We start from the raw sequence: 18,711 nt of genomic DNA on the forward strand, positions 1-18,711 counted from the left end.
GCCAGTCTAAAAACATAAGAACAAAGCCAGGAACAAAAAGGCATCTGAAACCTCTCTGAGAAAGCCAATATGAGCAAAGAATCAAACAAGGAAAATGCAAATCAACGAGGAACTGGGCTGTGCTGATCTTTGACGGTGATTTCTTAGTGCCTTTTCTATGCCCAGACATTCTAGCTGGGAGAAGGAGGGCCTCTAGTTTGGCAAGCAGGTAATGATAACCTTTCCAAAGTCTTGACATGTAGCTTTTTAAAAAAGATATGATTCGTCCTTCCCACCAATCAGTAACTGTCTATAGCCAAAGATGGTATGGTGTGAATTAAATTTGAGGCTGGGATGTCCACCTCACTTGATTTTTTTGGTGACCAGACTCAGTTGCCTTTGTTCCTTTTTAATATCTTCTGACGGTCAGTGGTGACCTAAGACTTTCAGGTATGTTTCTACACATGTTGTTTGTATTCTGCCCATGGTAGCTAAGGTCCAGGGGTCTTTGCTGTTCCCTCTCTCCTGCTATTCTCTGGGTCAGCCTCAGCAGCAGCAGCATACTGATGATGAACTTAGGATCAGCTTAACTAGTGCTGGGACTGAAAAGGGCAGAAGGAGCCATGAGTTTTAGGACTAGCCTCTCTGGTATAATCTTCTGTCCCTAAATAGTGGCAGGTGCTAACCCTGGTCCCTTCTCTCCTATAACCTATTTCAATGACTGGAGGGCTGATACAAGTGACCTTGTTCAGTTAAAATGTGCCAAGTGCTAAAAATGATAAGGAATTATACAGCTGATGCTAACAGGGCCTCCCCTAGAGCCCAGGGTCAAATTATGAATTTTGACCAAATTTATGTTTGATTCCAACCCCTTTTAGTAACTCCTTCTCCCTATCTGCCCTAGGAATGCCAACACCCTAGGCTGTCCTTCCAGAACTGATTTCTTCCCTCTTCCCTCTGGTTCCCCCACCAAGGCATACCCCTACCTTTTTAGCTCTTATTTGGCTCCATATAGATTGCCAGAAGAAATTCAATCAAACTTTTTAGCCTAGTGCCCTGCCCAGTTTTTTTTACACTTCTCTCCTCCATGTGTATTATGTTTAAGCCAAACTGGACTATTCACTGTCCCCCGCAGATATCCTATGCTCCAAGCCCTCATTCATGCTGCTCCTTATACCTGAAATGCCCTCTCTACGTTCATTTTCCCCTTGAAATTTTCCCCACCCTTTAATGCTCAACTTAGTAAGAAATAATTCTTCGCCCTTTGGACCTTGCCTAGTGCTTGACATATCTCTCCTGAATCATTTTGTATTTCAGTTGTTTGTATTTATATTTTTCTAAATCTTCAGAAATTTATAAAACAGTTCTGACCTACCACCTCACAGCTATCAGAGAGGCTAATATGACAAAAAAAAGAAAATATTGGATGTTGAAGAAGATGTGGGAAAACTGGGACACTAATGCACTGTTGGTGGAGTTGTGAACTGATCTGACCATTCTGGAGAGCAATTTGGAACTATGCCCAAAGAGCTATAAAACTATGCATACCCTTTGATCCAGGAATACCACTGCTAGGTCTATATCCCAAAGACATCCAAAAAAGGGGAAGGGACCTATTTGTACAAAAATATTTATAGCAGCTCTTTCTGTGGTGGCTAAGAATTGGAAATTGAGAGGATGCCCATCAATTAGGGATGGCTAAACAAGCTATGGTATATGATTGTAATGGAATATTATTGTGCTATAAGAAATGACAAGTGGGATAATTTTGGAGAAACCTGGAAAGACTCACATGAACTGATGTATAATGGAATGAACAGAATCAGGAGAATGTTGTACACAGTAACAGCAATATTGTTCAATGAAGAATTGTGAATGACTTGGCTATTCTCAGCAATACAATGATCCAAGACAATCCCAAAGGACTAATGGTGAAGCATACTATGTGCCTCCAGAGAGAGAACTGATAGTGTTTGAATACAGATTGAAGCGTGATATTTTTCAATTTCTTTCATTTTTTTCTTTTATTCAAGTCTTCTTGTACAAAATGACTAATTTTTAGTCATGACCGTTTTACATGATTGCACATGTATAACCTACATCTGATTGCTTACTGTCTCAGGGAAGGGGAGGGAAGGGAGAGAGGGAGGGATAGAATTTGGAACTCAAAACTTTAAATAAAAATGGTTTAAAAATTGGGGGAAAAAAGTAGCACAGTATCCCACGTAAATAATAAAGACAGTCAATTTCATTTAATTTTCATTCGAGCAGGGCAGCTGTTAAAATTTTGTACTTGTTTCAAGTCTATAATATTAAGTATTTTACCTAGTATAATATGTATTGATTTATCTCTTGAAGTTAGCCACAGCAAATAAATACATGCATAATCTACTATAAATTTTTCACTTCCCAAAAATGTTTCTTTTGATTTTTTTTCACTTTGATAAATTTATTAATCATAGATAATTTTAGAATGGTAATAAAAGCTCCAGTTTTTAATGTAAAAAAAAATCTCCAGAAATTTAAACCAGAAGGAACCTTAGAAGCTAGCTAATTTAACCTCTTTATTTGATAGCTGAGGTAACTGACATGTAGAGAAGTTAAACGACTTATCCAAGGTCACACAGTGTGAGGAGCAAAGCTGGTATTTGAACATTGGTGTAGTCACCACAAATACACCCTTCTTTCCATCTCACTGTATTCCTCTATAAGACTTTGAGATTAATTGACAATGAGGATCATGTTTTATTTAACCTTTTTCGCAATCTTATTTAATCTTACCTAGTGCTTACCACAGTTCTCAGTACATAGCAAATGCTTAACAAATTTTTATTGAAATTCTCATTTCCTATTGAAACTTATCTGCAGGGCAGCTAGTTGGTGCAGTGGATAGAGTACCAGCCCTGGAATCAAGATGACCTGAGTTCAAATCCAACCTCAGACACTTACTTGCTGTGTGACCCTGGGCAAGTCACTTAATCCCAATTGCCTCAAAAAAAAAGGAAGAAAGAAAGAAAAAGAAACTTATTTGCCCTATGTCTCACTCCCTCAAAGCTATATCTTGTCTTTTAAGGAATCAAAAAGTTACAGAATGTTAGATTTGAAAGAGACTTTAGAAGTCAATCCCTGCTCATTCTATATATAAGGAAACTGAGGCAGAGAGGGGGGAGGGAATAGCTTGTCAAACTCACCCAGCTAGCTAATATGACAACATGTAATAATGAGGAGAAGCTAAAAGCCTTCATCCCACTTCAGGCTACTGCCATGAGACAGCTGGAAAGTCCTTCTTTTCATCTACACTCCAGTGACCGTGGCAAGATCCTGGTTTCCCAACCATAGTACTGCTGCTTAGGTCATATAGGAGCCCTTCAATTGGCTGCCCTCACTGTGGCTTCCAAAGCATCTTTGGTTCCTGGGTTCCCTGTGGCCATAGAACTGAGCATCCCAGTCTCCAGTCAGGAGGCTGTACTAATACTGAATTATAGAAGGCAGGACCACCGGTGGGTGAGTGTACCCTATCAAGATACGGTCTTCTCCCAGAAAAGCTAATGGTGACTAGTACTATCTCGAGAGTACAGTAAATCAGACCAACTGTTCTGTGTCCTGGCTGTAGGGCTGGGCAGTGACTCAGGAAGGCAGCCAGTGTGGGGGTGGGGGAGTGGCAGGGAATGGCAGAAAGAGATGCATCCTGAGATGGTCCTAGAAAAGACATGAAGTTCCTACTTATAGTGGGACTACAACTTCTCTCAACACAAAGGCAAGAGAGGGAACATGTGGACTAGTGAGGGAAGGGACTTAGCATGGAAGGCGGGAGTCCTGGCTTCTAGTGCTGGCTCTGCAACACATCATCACTGTGTGACCTCTCTGAAGGTCTGTTTCCCCTAACCATAACAGTCTATGCTGTAAATGCCTCCCCTTCCCAGACTGTTTTTTTTTCTTCCAGGAGATCCCTTAAGGGATTCCAGTGATTTGGGGAAAATTTTTGTCAATCTTGTCCATCATGCTGTGAGTCTGCATGAAATACAAATATTTAGAATGCTGTCCTTTCTCCCAGCTGGGCCACATCTAGAATATTATGATCTATTTTGGGCACCGCATTTTTGGTGAGAGACAAGTTAAAGTATATCCAGTAGAGAGTGATGAGGCTGGTGAGAAGGTGTTGTTTGAAATTCAGTTGAAAGAACCATTTAGCTCAGAGAAAGAGAAGATTAGGTATGTAGAGGTAGGAGTTGGGGAGAAGGGAGGGTTACACTTTTCAAATATTCTAAGGCTATGTTATAGAAGAAAGATTAAATTTATTCTGCGTTGTCCCAGAGAGAAGAACAAGGAATAACAGGGGGAAGTTATAGGGAGGCAGATTTCAATTCAGTATCAGGAGAACTTCCTCAGAATTTGAGCTATCTAAAACTGGAACGGACTACCTCAAAAATCAGGGAATCACTAGAAGATTTCAAATGGAATTTGTCTAATCTAGGGGTGGGAAACTTGCGGCCTGGAGGCCACATGTGGCCCTCTGGGTTCTCTGGTATGTCCTTTTGACTGAGTCCAAGTTTAACAGAACAGATCCTTGATCTGTTCAATGAAGTTTGGATTCCATCAAAGAGCCCGAAGGTTTCCCACCCCTGGTCTAATCCCTTCTCTGGAATTTTAAAGAGGGAATTCTTGCTTCGGGTAAGAACTGAACAAGGTTATCTCTTGAGTCCCTTCCTACTCTAAGGTTTTTTCATTCTATGAGTCATACAGACTGTAATCTCCTCGAGGGCAGGAATCATGTCTTATTATCTGAGCACCTAAGACAAGTACTTGCATATGGTGTTTGTTAAATGAAATGGAACTCTATTTCACTTGTATAAAAAGGTTGGGGGGTTGGAGGGCGAGGAGAGCCTTGCCTCGTGGGCTACCCTCCACCCTGCATCACCATTAGAGGGAAGGCCTTTGCCCCGACCCAGATTTATCATGCATTTTGGTTGGGTGGCCCACACAGAAAGCTGGCAGCTGCAACTGGCTGATATTGATGGCCTGTTAAGTAACCGCTTCCAGTGCTCTTTAGAGAGGAGGGCTGAAAGAGAATCCCTTCTCTCGCTTGTGAAGGAAGGTCTGGGTAAAGGGCTGTGGAGGAGGATGTGCCAGGGTCCAGAGCATGCCCTCCATGTAGACAGAGTGAATGGGAACCTCCACAGCTGATCTTGAGCCCCTGCCTGCCATGGCACTCCAGATCCCTGCTGCCCAGTCACTCCCTAATTAGGTTATGAGCTCCTGGAGAGCAAGGGCTGTCTGGTACTTCTTTTGTCCTGCCTGCCGAGTACATAGTTGGCTTTGTTGAGTTAGATTGAATTGAATGGAATGTGTTCCCAGTTAAGGTCATAAGACTCTCTCCATTCAGGGCTGTAGCCATTTTAGAGTATTTGGGGCACTGCTTCGTTTATCTGGGGATGTTCAGGTCCCAGCTGGAAGCCTTCCCCAACCCTCCCTTCCCGCCTTCCCCATCCGTCCATCCACACCACTATAGTGAGGGAAGGCAGAGCGAGGATTCTCTGGCCTCCATTGTTACTCAGACATTTCCAGAACAGCAGTGAGCACTTGGCATCTTCAGAGTGCAACTTAAGACCTACTCTTTGTATTGAATCAGAAAAACGTATCTAATGACTTCCAGTGTTCCTGCCTCCTCTATCACCAGTTTGCTGAGTTAGGCTCAGACCAACTGCAGAGGTGCTTTGTAATTCTATCTAGGGCCCCATTCAATTCAATGAGAAACACTGATTAAGTATCTATTGTGTGCAAGGCACTATCTAGGTGTTAGAGATAAAATAAAAGCTAGCATTTATGTGGCACTTTAAGATATTACAAATATTATCTCATCTGATCCTCACAGTAATCCTGGGAGGTAGGTGCTGTTATTATTCCCATTTTGCTGATGAGAAAACTGAGGCAAAGTGAGGTTAAGTGACTTGCTCAGGGTCACATATGAAGTATCTGAAGCTGGATTTGAACTCAGGTCTCTCTGACTCCAGGTCCAGTACTTTATTTAAGGTACCACCCAGCCACCTCTATTTATTATGTAAAAAGACAAAAGGAGGAAAACATGCATTTATTAAGTACTACTATGTGCCAGGCACTTTACAAATATTATCTCACTTGATCCTCACAACAACCCTGGGATGTAGGTGCTATTATTTTCGTCCTTTTACAGATGGGGAAACTGAGGCATACAATGGTTAAGTGACTTGTCTAGGGACACACATCCAGTAAGTGATGGAAGCGGGACTTGAACTTAGGTCTTCTTGACTCTAGGTCCTGCGCTGAATCCACTGAGCCACCCAGCTGCCCCAGGAAATAGTACCTACTCTCGAGAAGTATACATAGTTTGCATCAGTAATGAATTCATAAACAATGACCTCATTTCCATTTTTACTTTTAGATATTGTTTCTGAATTTATCTCGAAATATGATTTTTAACATGTTGGGTCCTAAGTCATTTTTCTGCTGTAGGATCTTCCTGAAGAGGCAATCAAGTATAGAATATAAAGCAACAGACTTGAAGTCAGGAAGACTGGGGTCTGAATCCCAATTCTGACCTTTTTCCTGTTGTGTGACCATGGGCAAATCCTTTAACTTAAGCATCAATTTTCTAATCTCTAAAATGGGGATAATGCCCAGAGGACTTACCTTACAAGGTGGTTGTGATGGTCAAAGGAAAACAATGTATGGAAAACATTTTGCAACTTGAAGGTAGTAGAAGAGTGTTAGCTCTCATTAGTGTCTGTAAAAGGAGGAGGCTGGACTGTCTTCCAGGTCCCTCCCTGCTCTAAAACCCTGTCATCTTATTCCAGGATGTAGTTCAAGGCTCATATGACTCTCTAAGTAATTCACTTACTGAGGAAGTATCTGTGAGGCACGAATAGAGTTTTGGTTTGATTATAAATTCTACCCAGAACAAGTTTGCTTGGCATCATTCAGAAAAAGCAGCCATGAGGATGAATTTGTTTTGTACTTTTTCAGCCACTTGTTTATGTGCTATATAGACATGTGCTGAAGCTACATTTTTAATATGAGTTAATACCAAGTTCAGGTTTACACAGATTGGAGAATAAAAGCAAAATCAAAGATTTCAACGGTCAATCCTCAATTATCCAGGCTGACAGAGGTGGGCTGTGATTTTGGCAACTCCAAAATTATTTTTTTCCTCATGGTTTCTTTGTAAGAATCACATTCTTTAGACCAATATTCAAATTAATTTTTAATCGCTTCAGAACACCCAAATGAATGCACATTAGATGCAGGAGAAGACAGGAGATGGTCCAGATTTTAAAATGACCCATAATATTCTGGATGATCCCTACACAAATAACCAGAGAGTTGACTGAATATTCAATCATCAAGAAGAAGAAGAAGTAACACACAACCTCTGTACTTACAGGTGGATTAAAGACTTTAGGCCCCGAAAACTATGTCTTGAGATTGACTTGATGTTGTTGTTTTCTATGAATCTGCAACAGGTTATAACTTTTTAGTCAAACAACGACAGCAGCTGGGAAGCTCGTGTACTGAATTGTGATGAGAAACCCAAGAGGCTCACTTACAGGTACTCAAGGTGAGGGAGGCCGATGAAAGCGTCATCGCTGATTACATCAAAGGAATTTGATGTGAACAACCTGCAGAGAAGAAATATGGTTTGAAATTTGTAGCTGTGAAAACGGCAACCATCACCAGGTTTTCTGTCTCTAATCCCTGTGCTCAGTATGGAAAACACCTGCTGCCTGCCTCCTATGATGTATTCTTTCGGGTAATTTCTGAAGCAGCTTTTGCAACCCCAAATTGTCTAGCTATAAAAAGCTTGTAGCACATGTGCTGATCCATCTCCCTCACTGTCTTGTACACACACACACACACACACACACACACACACACACACACACACACACACACACACATCTCCTCTCTCTCTCTCTCTCTCTCTCTCTCTCTCTCTGTATCTCTCCCTCTTTGTCTTTCTCTCCCTCTCTGTGTCTCGATATCTCTCTGTTTCTGTCTCTCTGACACACACACTTTCTCTCTCTCTCTCTCTCTCTCTCTCTCTCTCTCTCTCTCTCTCTCTCTCTCTCTCTCTCTCTCTCTCCCTCTTTCTCTGTGTCTCTGTATCTCTCTCTGTCTCTTTCTCTGTCTCTCTGTCTCTGTCTCTCTCTGTCTCTGCCTCTCTGTCTGTCTGTCTGTCTCTGTCTCTCTCTCCCTCCCTCTCTGTGTCTTGGTATCTCTCTCTGTCTCTGTCTGTCTCTCCATCTCTCTGTCTCTGTCTCTCTCTGTCTCTCTCTCTCATACACACACATACACACATACTTTCTCTCTCTCTCTCTCTCTCTTCTCTCTCTCTCTCTCTCTCTCTCTCTCTCTCTCTTTGTCTCTCTCTCCCTTTCTGTGTCTCGGTATCTCTCTGTTTCTGTCTCTCTGACACACACACTTTCTCTCTCTCTCTGTATCTCTCCCTCTTTGTCTTTCTCTCTCTCTGTGTCTCGATATCTCTCTGTTTCTGTCTCTCTGACACACACACTTTCTCTTTCTCTCTCTCTCTCTCTCTCTCTCCTCCTCCTCCTCTCTCTCTCTCTGTGTCTCCGTATCTCTGTCTGTCTGTCTCTGTCTGTCTGTCTGTCTGTCTCCCTCCCTCTGTCTCTGTGTGTCTCGGTATCTCTCTCTGTCTCTGCCTCTCTGTCTGTCTGTCTCTCCGTGTCTCTCTGTCTCTCTCTCTGTCTCTTTGTCTCTCTCTCTCTCTGTCTCTGTCTCTGTCTCTCTGTCTCTCTGTCTCTGTCTCTGTCTCTGTCTCTCTCTCTCTCTCACACACACACACACACACACACACACACACACACACACATTTAATAGCTCTCACTGCACACAAACATTTATCCTTATGCTCAAAAGTTACAGTTGAAGTTACATTCGAGGAAGGCAAGACCACTCAATGAGCAAAACCAATAGCTTGGAGTAGAAAATTATTCCAGAAATTCCTCTGCTTGGGATTTCTGACAACCAGAGCAGCATCTGACTAGCCAGTGGGGTTCCTGACCAGGTGGCCAGGGATGAACCAATAAGGTAGCATGTTAAGTGGTCAGGTGAGAAGACAAGCGGCCAAGCCATCTGTACCAGTTAAATAAGTAGTCATTAAACATTTTTTTGAGAGGGAAGTCAAGCATAAAATGAAGGATGAAGCAAAAAACCATAAGCCCATTTTCTTCTTAAACAATGCAAGCACCACTGGCATTTTGTCAAACTGACATCCACATTCAGAATCAGGAAACATTTTAAAAGCCACTTATTAAATGTAATATACACTATCAACCACAACACAATGGCGAGCTCTTTAAAGAACATTTCAGATATTCTGGAGTAGAAACTTACAGACAAAAATGGGCTAATTTTACACAGTAAAAGTATTAATCTGGAAGAAGCCATGTGGCATATGGATGGAGAGCAGGCCTCCCCGTCAGGAAGCTCTGGATTCAAGTCCCACTTCAGAATACACTGGCTGTGTGATACTAGGTGAGTCATTCAACTTCTCAGTGCCCTGGGCACCTCATTATTACTGACCATAAACTGCTGAGCAGGTACCACTCTCTATGGGGAGAGAGAGTTTATTAATTAGAAGTTTCTTAGCAATTAAATTACAGTTCCTTTAAAAAAATAACTCACATTTCTATGTTGCTTTAAGTTTTACTGAGCATTTTCCATACAACAACACTGTGCGATAAGAATTTAGGCAGTAAGTTTCTGGAACTTATACCCCTAAAGGTGGTTCTGGTTGAAAATGTAGCTTCAAAAAGATTTTTAGCTAAATTAATAGATGACATGATGGTTTCAGATAGAAGCTAGAACGTTCAGGGAATGTCCCTGAGGTTACCATCAAGGAGGACAATAATGATCTTCCTCAAGATGTCCCTGGGTGTCCCTGCCAGAAATAGAGTTGTGATTTGAGTGAACTGTGGGCCTGATTCTCTCTGTCAATTCTTATGTCAAAATGACTAGCTCAGTCAGCAGAGGACTCAGGTTCAGGGTTGAGGGTGTGAGCCCTTACTTTGGACTCCACTCTCAGAGGTCCTGTGAGGTAAAAAAAGAGCAAAGGCCTTCACGTGGGGCTCTGCTCCAACTCTCTTAGTAATGCTACAATGGGCAAATCACTATATTTCTCTGAGCCTCAGTTTCCTTCTCTGTAAAACTGAGAGTTGTGCCAGATGATCTCTTAATGTTCCTCCAGCTCTAAGATTCCGTGATTCTTATGTCCTTTCCTTAAAGTGTTTTGATTAATCCCCCAGCTCCCCACCCCCAATCTGGCCCCCATCTACTTTTTCCCATGGTTTTAAGCCCAAGGGCTCCATCATTATCTGACAAAGAAATAAACACAGGAGAACAACAACAAGTCAATGAAGTATTTCTAGTGGGTCATGGGGTAAGACTATGTTGATATTTCAATAAACCATGAATTCTTACCAGTGGCTTTAGAGATCCATGGGAGAGTGGGGGTGGAGAGTGGCCCAAATGAGGATAATGATACTAGACCCTAAAAAGAGAAAGTGATTGGATCTCTAGCTGAGGACCAGGGAAAAATGTCCAGCCTCTAGTAGCTCTTTGGTTTGTCTGTCACCTTAGCTTAGCCAATAGTGGGGACCTAAGGGTGGATCCACTTCAGGAATATAGGTTTAGGACAAGGGATCGAGAGCCTCTGGGAGAAGAAGCCTTTGTAGGAGGAGGCTCAGATTTAGGGGAGTCTGTCTTGGCCATGCCTCAAGGCCTACATGTCAATAGTTTGTCAAGGGCTCAACCAACGGAAAGATGTCATCTCCTTCCAGAGACTGGAAAGAGCTGGGAGAGGGGCAAGAGAAGGTGAGCTGCTTCGGCTGGAGCCAAACCATGTGGGACTCCAGGGCAGGGGGAAGGAGACAGCAATCTTGAGAGAGAGAGAGAGAGAGAGAGAGAGAGAGAGAGAGAGAGAGAGAGAGAGAGAGAGAGAGAGAGAACTTTGGGAACAGATAAGGAACACTTGTTTCTTACTGGGACTTTGGTGGGGAAGCGCAAATACACAATAGGCTTTCAGTATCCTTAGCCGGTGGGCTAAGGGTAAAGTGATGCACGATGACAGAGCCAGGCAGCTGAGAAAAAAAGTATTTGCCTAAGAGCAGACTCCTGTGTGCCATATTGAAACCTGGAACAGCAAAATTATAGAAGACTGTGAAGGGCATCCAGATTTCATCACCGTGGAATTAGACTTGAGTTACCATAGAGCCCAAGAGACCTTTAAAGAGTGACAATGACAAATTGGAGAATGCACAGAGAAGGGCAACTGGGATGGCTAAAGCCATGTTATAAGAGGAAAAGCATGGGGTTATTTTACTACCAAAGAAAAAACTTAGACATGACCTTAGCCAAACTTAAGTGGGGGAGGAGTAGAGCTGATTGTTGTTCTCAAATATCTGAAAAGCTATCTTGGAAGAAGGAGGAAACTTATAAGGTATGATTCCAGAGGGAATAATTAGGAGCATTGGGGAGTAAAAAGAATAAAAATTTGTCTCAGCCAAAAGAAGAATTTCCAAATCATAACAGCTATCCAAAAATGGAACTGGTTGCCTAATGAGGTAGTGAGCTTGCCATCATTGGAGATGTCTGAGCAGAAGTTGAGTGATTGACGATTCATCCAGTTTGTTGTGAAGAGCATTAATATATGAGGTTAGGATAGATGGTCATCACCTATAAGAGCTGTTCCAACACTGGAAGTTCTATAAACCTAATTTGGTTCATAATATGGTCATTACTACTACAATTATTACAGGGAAGCAGTGGCAATATAATCATTCCCCAGAAACAATGAAACAATGAACAAAATCTTTTTTCTCTTTTAGTGCTTTCATCTCCCCCATCACAAAGCAGAGATTTTGATCATTTGAATTCTCTAACACAAATACCCTATCCCTTTCAGCGTCTGAAAAGGAGCTTTGTTTCCATCTGTTTCTATTTGACAACTAGAGAGGACCTTTTCTTACTCACTGGAAGGGAGGAAGATAAATTGAGATGGGTCATATAACTAGCAACTCACTACAACCTTAAAATACAGCTGTCTTGCCTTTTGGGGTCTGCTCTTCTCAAGAAATTCTCGGCACTACACTGATTCAGTCTCTCCTAGCTTTACAGTATCACTCTAGTATTATCATTACTTCCCTTCTTCAATCTGGATTCCCTTCCTCCTCAGTGTAGTGGAAAGAATAGGGTGAATGAAACTGTGCTTTATTCTCTGGTTGGGGAGCGGGGTGGGATTTAGGGGAGCAAGACAAAATGACTACATAAGTTTGAAACCTGCAGAGAGCATTAATGTGCCAAGACCTGGCTTGTTGATGCACCAGCATAGGTAGGAGGGGGAAGATGGTTTACAGGGTAAAGGAAATCCCTTGCACCCTGTGGCAGCATAGAGAATGGTCCCTGTTTTAGCTCCAAAGTTGTGGGAAAGAAATTTAAGGGATTTTTGTTTTGAGATGAATTCCCTATATAATGGCTTCTCACCTCACATTTTAACATTTCAGTGTTTCAGATGACCAAGATTTCATCAGTGTGAGCCTGCTTCCCCTGGCACAGATCACAACCCCTCTATACCTTTGCAGACAGTTCTTTGTAAGTTGGTGTCACTGAAAGTATTCTTCATCTATGGCCAAACCTCTGGGGATAGCTCTGTCAGGTCCTACCAAGCTAGAGAGACTGAGGATAAGCCCCATGTCTGTTCTCTAAGGACTAACCCAGTTAAGATCTCACCTTATGGTTTCAGAAAATAGCAAGATTAGTCAGTCATCAGTGACTAAGTCATTAAAGTGTGCCATTGTAACCATCTCTAGCAGCTTTCTGCAGCTGGGGACCTTTGATCTGTCTGATGTTGACACATTCTCTAGTGGTCAAGATGGAGGAGGAAAAGATAAAGACATGCATGGAAATTGTTCCCAGTCCTGCTATTGTGCAAAAGTTGCCCAAGAGTATGCCTGTAATTTCAAATCAGACATTCCAAGTTGCCAGAGTAAACAACTCCCATCACGTGTTCTACTTCTGCCCAACCAGTTCTCAAGGAGACTGACAAATTGGACATTTGTGGGTAGAATTTGGCCTAAATATTTACATGATAAAAAACAAACATTATATTCAAGTCTTGGGGGACTATATGGATGATGTCCACTGAATAAGGCAGTAACAATCACGACAGTCTTTAAACTCTACATGTGGAGTTAATGAAGTTCTAGATCTATAGCATATGATGTTGTACACTATGAAAAATAAAATGCTAGGTCTCCCTAAGCTGGAAGTATAGCAACTACTCACAGGTCCAATTCTAACATACGTCGTCACAGAAGCTTTCACCTGCTTTATTTTTCTGACATTGGCCAGATTGCCCCTCCTTAGGGAACATGGCCCCTAGAGGCTCCCAAACTGGTATCAAACTTACTTATAGGTATCCAATCAGCTTTAGTCCTATTGCAGCTCAGAAGTCCTGAGTTTGGGCGAAGCACCAGCCTTAGCCTTTTCAGCAGCAGAGATTACAGGCACGCACCAACCGTGTCTGGCCACTACATCCCTATGCCACATAGAGGGTACGTAATATATGTTTGTTGATTGATTTTTTTAAAAAAAATATGCTGTTATTTCTTAATATCGACTTTCAGGATCAGATTTTCATCTCACCTGTCTTTTGGAGGCAATTGAGGTTGTTCCATATTTTAAACACAGTTTTATATACTATCGTCTGTGGACATAAACAGTATAGAATATCACTTTATATAAATTGAATAAAGCTCTAGCCCATTTTTGGCTATTTTCTTTCAAGATGTTCTAAAGCCCTTCAAAACCCGGCTCCAACCCACCTTTCCAGGCTTTTTTATGTTATTCTCTTCCATGTGCTCTATGTTTCAGTCAGACTGGACTTCTTGCTGTATGTCATATATAACATTCCATCTCCCAACTTCGTGCCTTTTCTCTGCTTTGTAGAAACCATAGTTTCCTTTGAAGTTTAGCACAAACACTGTCCTCTCTATGAGATCTTTTCCTGATTTTCTTAGCCACTTATGCCCCCCCTTGAAGTTACCTGATATTTAATTTTTATATATCTGGTGTATACTCACACATGTGCCTTCCATTTCCCTTCATAGAATGCAAGTTCTTTGAGGACTGTTCATTTTTTTGTCTTGGTATCCCTAGCACCTAGAAATGTGCCTGGCACAGAATGGGCATTTATGGTCCTTTCTGTGTTGTTCAGTCATTTTCAGTTGTGTTCAACTCTCCATGACTGCATTTAGAGTTTTTTTTGGCAAAGATACTGGAGTGGTTTGCCATTTCCTTCACCAGCTCATTTTACAGATGAGGAAACTGAGGCAAACAGGGTTAAGTGACTTGCTTAGGGACACACTGCTAGTAAGTGTCTGAGGTCAAATCTGAACTTGGGTCTTGTGACTTCAGAGCCAGCACTTTATCCACTGCATCACTTAGCTACCCCTATACCACATAGAAGGTACTTAATAGATGTTTGTTGATTGATATAACAAAGGCCTGCCATGATACATATTATCATAATACATGGATTTAGAAATGGATCAGATCATGACTTTCAAATATAAAGACATCAAAAAAACTTGATCTAACATTGCCGACCTGTAAAATGCTTTGGTACTGTCCTCTGACACCTATACCATAAGAGACTTCCACTATATATTAATACTATGCAAATGAACTTCCTTCTCTAACTCACAGAGCAGAAAGGCAGGATCTGTGAGTTTGTATAGCCCTCGAGCTCCTCAGAACAGGGGCTATCTTCTGTCTTTATCTATGCATTTAGCAAAGTGTCTGACACATAATGAATTTGGTTTTTCTTCTATGTTCTGTAGAGGAAATGGTATCTCTGCTACCTTTGCTCTAGCTTGCACAAGCCTGGAATCTTCCTCTGGGGCAGTTCTATGACAGCTCTCATTTTAATGCTCCTTCTTAGAGAGTGTTTACAAAAATGTCTTAGCCAGCAGCCAAATGAGCTCAGTATGAGAAGAGATGGGAAGTAGATGGGAAGGGAAACCTCCTTCTATACTCAGAAATTACGTGTTCCCCAGTACAACAGGGAGAATTAGGCAAATTGTGTTTGTTATCCATGAATTATAGGTAGCAGTCCGTTGAAACAATCCTCATTAAAACATCCCTGTCTGTGAGATGAAGCTGAAGCTTGGGCCATTTGCCAACAGAGAACAAACATTGCTTTGTTAGTATGGACATACTACTTCTTATTTAATGAAAAAATACCATGTAATAGATGCCCTCATAAATCCCTGTCCATTTAACAGCCAATTTATCATACATGCAAGGTGTAAGTCAACTTAGCATATAGATTGACTTGGATTTTCTGTACAAAAATCCCAAGTTTTGACCTATATTTGGTTCAAGTTGTCCCACTGACTTTAGCAGATTGTGAGGAGCTGCTAGGAACCAGGGTGGGCTATGCTCACATCTGGGGGTCAGATCACATCTCTAACACTGTGTTCATTTCTGGGTACTGTATTTGAAGGGGGATTTTGACAAACTGCAATGTGGCCAGAAGGTCATAGGGATAGTGAGGAGTCAAAACACCATGACATATGAAAAGCAGTTGAAGGAAGTGTGGTCACTTAGCTAGTAGGGGAGAAGAATGAGGTGAGATATAATAGCCATTTTGAAAAATTTGAAAAAATATCAAATAGTAGAGGGAATAAATTTCTTCTATGTTGCTTCAGAGCACAGAATCAGGACTAACGGATGGAAGTTACAGGAAAGGAGATTTGGGATCAACATAAATAAGAGCTTTGTAATAATTAGAGCCATCTTCCAATGGAACAGTCTGCTTCAATAGTGAATTCCTTGTCATTGGGAGTATTCAAACAAAGGCTGAATAAGAGATACCATAGAAGGAATTTTTGAATTAAATACAAGGCTGAAATGGATGACTTCTAAGGCCTCTTCTCTCCTGACCTTGATTCACTGAGATAATCTCTAATCTCCCCACCAATTCTAAACCAACTCTAGAGTCTGTGATTCTAACTCCAAAATCTACATCTCCAGTCCCAATCCCTGATCCATGCTCCAGTCCCACATAGCTCTGGCTGCTCAGAGACCATCTCCACTTGGATATAATAATACTCAAACATGTATCAGCAGTGGGGTGTGGGTATCCAGCAGATAACTGGTCAAATTAAGGAACCAGGAAGGGAGGAAAGGTGGAGAGCCTAACTTATGCTAAAGGCTATCAAGGGAACTGATGAGTGGGCACAGTTATTAGGAATTAGTGGCTGTCAGAAACAAGAGAAGATTCTGCAGGAGGATGAGAGTAAGGGGAAAATATTTGTCCCAAGCTTAATGGTCAGGGGTAAGGAATCTATAAGAGCGTAAAAGAATATATGAGCAGAAAGTGGGAAAGCAGAAAAATAAGTCACTGAAGCATTGTTGCCCCTACTTCTTGGACTTTTTATTTCCCCTGCAGGCCAGCTCCCAGAGGAGTTGATTGGGGTCCTGGAAAGAGGAGTAGTAGGCCACCTATCTGAGGTGAGGACATCAGAGGCAGAACAGCAACAGTAGTTCCTGGTAAGGAATTCACAGAATGACAGGATTGAAAGTGATCTCAGAGGCCACCTAATCCAGCCTGTACGTGAACAAGAATCTGGTTTATAATCATCTTGTCCAAACCCTTCCCTACTTATCCATTAAAGGCATGGCTTTTATTTCAGTCTCTCAGGCATGTATAGTTGTCTTTGCTCCCTCTCTCTCCATCAACCTTTACGCGGTCTCTCAGATTCAGCCATTCCTGCTGCCGCCACCCTGGCCTAGGCCCTCATCACATCGTGCTTGGCCTTCAGGTAATCAACTCCTACCTACATTTCAAGGCTTTCTATAATCTGGATGGACCATAGTGGGTCAAAGTGGCACATCCATGAGTAAGTGAAGAACTTTGTCTGTGTACAGCATTGAATTTGAACATAGTCTTAAATATTTGTAATAAACTTCGACATGTGTTTCAAAGTATATTAGTTTGCCTTCTGGGTAGGACAGGGGTACAGGTATATGTGGAAATAAATGACATAAAAACAAAAGGTAGTAATAAAAATTTTTTAATGTATTAAAAAATATATTTCTTTTTTTTGTTTGATCTTTTCCTGAGGGAACTAGAGGACTGATAATACAAATTCCAGTCATGATGATGATGATGATGATGACAGCCACTTGCATTTTTATAGTGCTTTAAAATTGGAATTTATTTCATTTGAGCCTCACAACTACCCTGTGTTACATGTACCTTGAAGTTGCTGTTTTCAAACCTTATCCCATTTTGATTGAGGGAAAGTCAGGGGTATGTAAATAGTTCAGAACTGAGGCAGTTGGGTGAGGAGTGAGAAAGTTAATGGAGAAAGGAAGGACTGGAAGACAGAGAGGGCAGAGACCTGACTGGCACAGGGGCCAGAGTCTCAGAGAATATAGGATGGAGAAGTAATTGGAGATGGAGATGATTTTTCCATCCTATTCTGGCCTAGGGTCAAAGGAAAGGGAAACTTAGTAGGGGAACTCTGAGCTGTTTCAGAAAGCCAAGCTTTTCACTAAATGTTTGTTCTTTTAAAAACACGTAAGTTCTACAAAGAAAAGTGGTGGATTTTGATATTCTGCAGCTCCTCTACCTGGGCCTCTCTAGAGTCAAGTGGAAGATTAAATTGCCACCAGCCTTCTTCTAGCCTCTCATTTTCCATTGCCATCATCCTTTAAAAGCTAATAAACGTTCATACTGTGCCAAGCACTACACTAGAATGTCAAACCCTTAGCTCTGTCATCCAGAAAATGTTGTTTTATTAAGGGAACATAGGTAAAAAGATGAGCTTTTCAGTCATTTCCCCCCTTCCACATCTTCCTGATTCACTTAGATATAAGCTTTTGGAAATCGTGAGCTATATTTTGAATGTTCTCTATTTGATTCATGTCTTGACTAATGAATCAATCTGAAGAATTGGCACTGCTATACATATAATTCACCAAAATAACTCCTTTCCCCTCAATTATCTAGCTTATTTTAGGCAAGAGAAGTTTTTGTGTCATTTACCACTTCACTTTGCTGGATTGAGTCTTAAATAATTAATCATAATCTCCCTTTCACATTCAGGAGGCTACTGAGACCTTGTCTCTATAGCACCATTATATCTGTTTACCCATTTACACACACACACACACACACACACACACACACACACGGGGAGAGAGAGAAAGAGAGAGAGAGACAGAGAGAGAGAGAGAGAGAGAGAGAGAGAGAGAGAGAGAGAGAGAGAGAGAGAGAGAGAGAGAGAGAGAGAGAGAATGGCCTCATGCATATGTACCAGAGCATTCCATTGGTCAGTGAATCATCTGAACTAGTTCCTGGACATTACTGGAAGGTGCTTCCTAGAAAGAAATGACTTATGTGTCCATTTTGCTATCGCTTTTATTCCCTTAAATACCTCTTTCCTTCCATTTCTACAATTGTTTTTTGTTTCTTCTTGTTGTTTTTTTCCAACTCATCAACAAGAATTTATTAAGTGCTTATATGTCAGGTACTGTGCTCAGTGCTAGAGATGTAAAGAAAGGCAAAAACAGTTCCTGTCCTCAAGGGGCTCACAATCTAAGGAGAGAGGCAATGTGCAAACAATTAGGTACAAACAAGGGAAATATAGGATAAACTGGAGGTAATCT

At 41.5% G+C, this 18,711-nt stretch overlaps 1 protein-coding gene across 2 annotated transcripts in view; it reads right to left on the minus strand.

Moving 5' to 3' along the window:
* LGI1 (leucine rich glioma inactivated 1) overlaps nt 1–18,711 on the minus strand; it is a 57,126-nt gene that overhangs the window by 19,807 nt on the left and 18,608 nt on the right. The window contains exons 3-4 of one of the 2 annotated variants that reach the window (XM_020964188.2): nt 7,560–7,631; nt 7,395–7,466 (exon numbers count right to left, since the gene is read on the minus strand). In XM_020964188.2, coding sequence (XP_020819847.1) covers nt 7,395–7,466; nt 7,560–7,631 — 144 coding nt within the window. The remainder of the gene's footprint in view (nt 1–7,394; nt 7,467–7,559; nt 7,632–18,711) is intronic. The other variant, XM_020964189.2, reaches the window with a different exon arrangement.

This window comes from Phascolarctos cinereus, unplaced genomic scaffold, assembly GCF_003287225.1.
Source record: "Phascolarctos cinereus isolate Bilbo 61053 unplaced genomic scaffold, phaCin_HiC Scaffold_3;HRSCAF=262, whole genome shotgun sequence".
Taxonomy (NCBI): Eukaryota; Metazoa; Chordata; class Mammalia; order Diprotodontia; family Phascolarctidae; genus Phascolarctos; species Phascolarctos cinereus.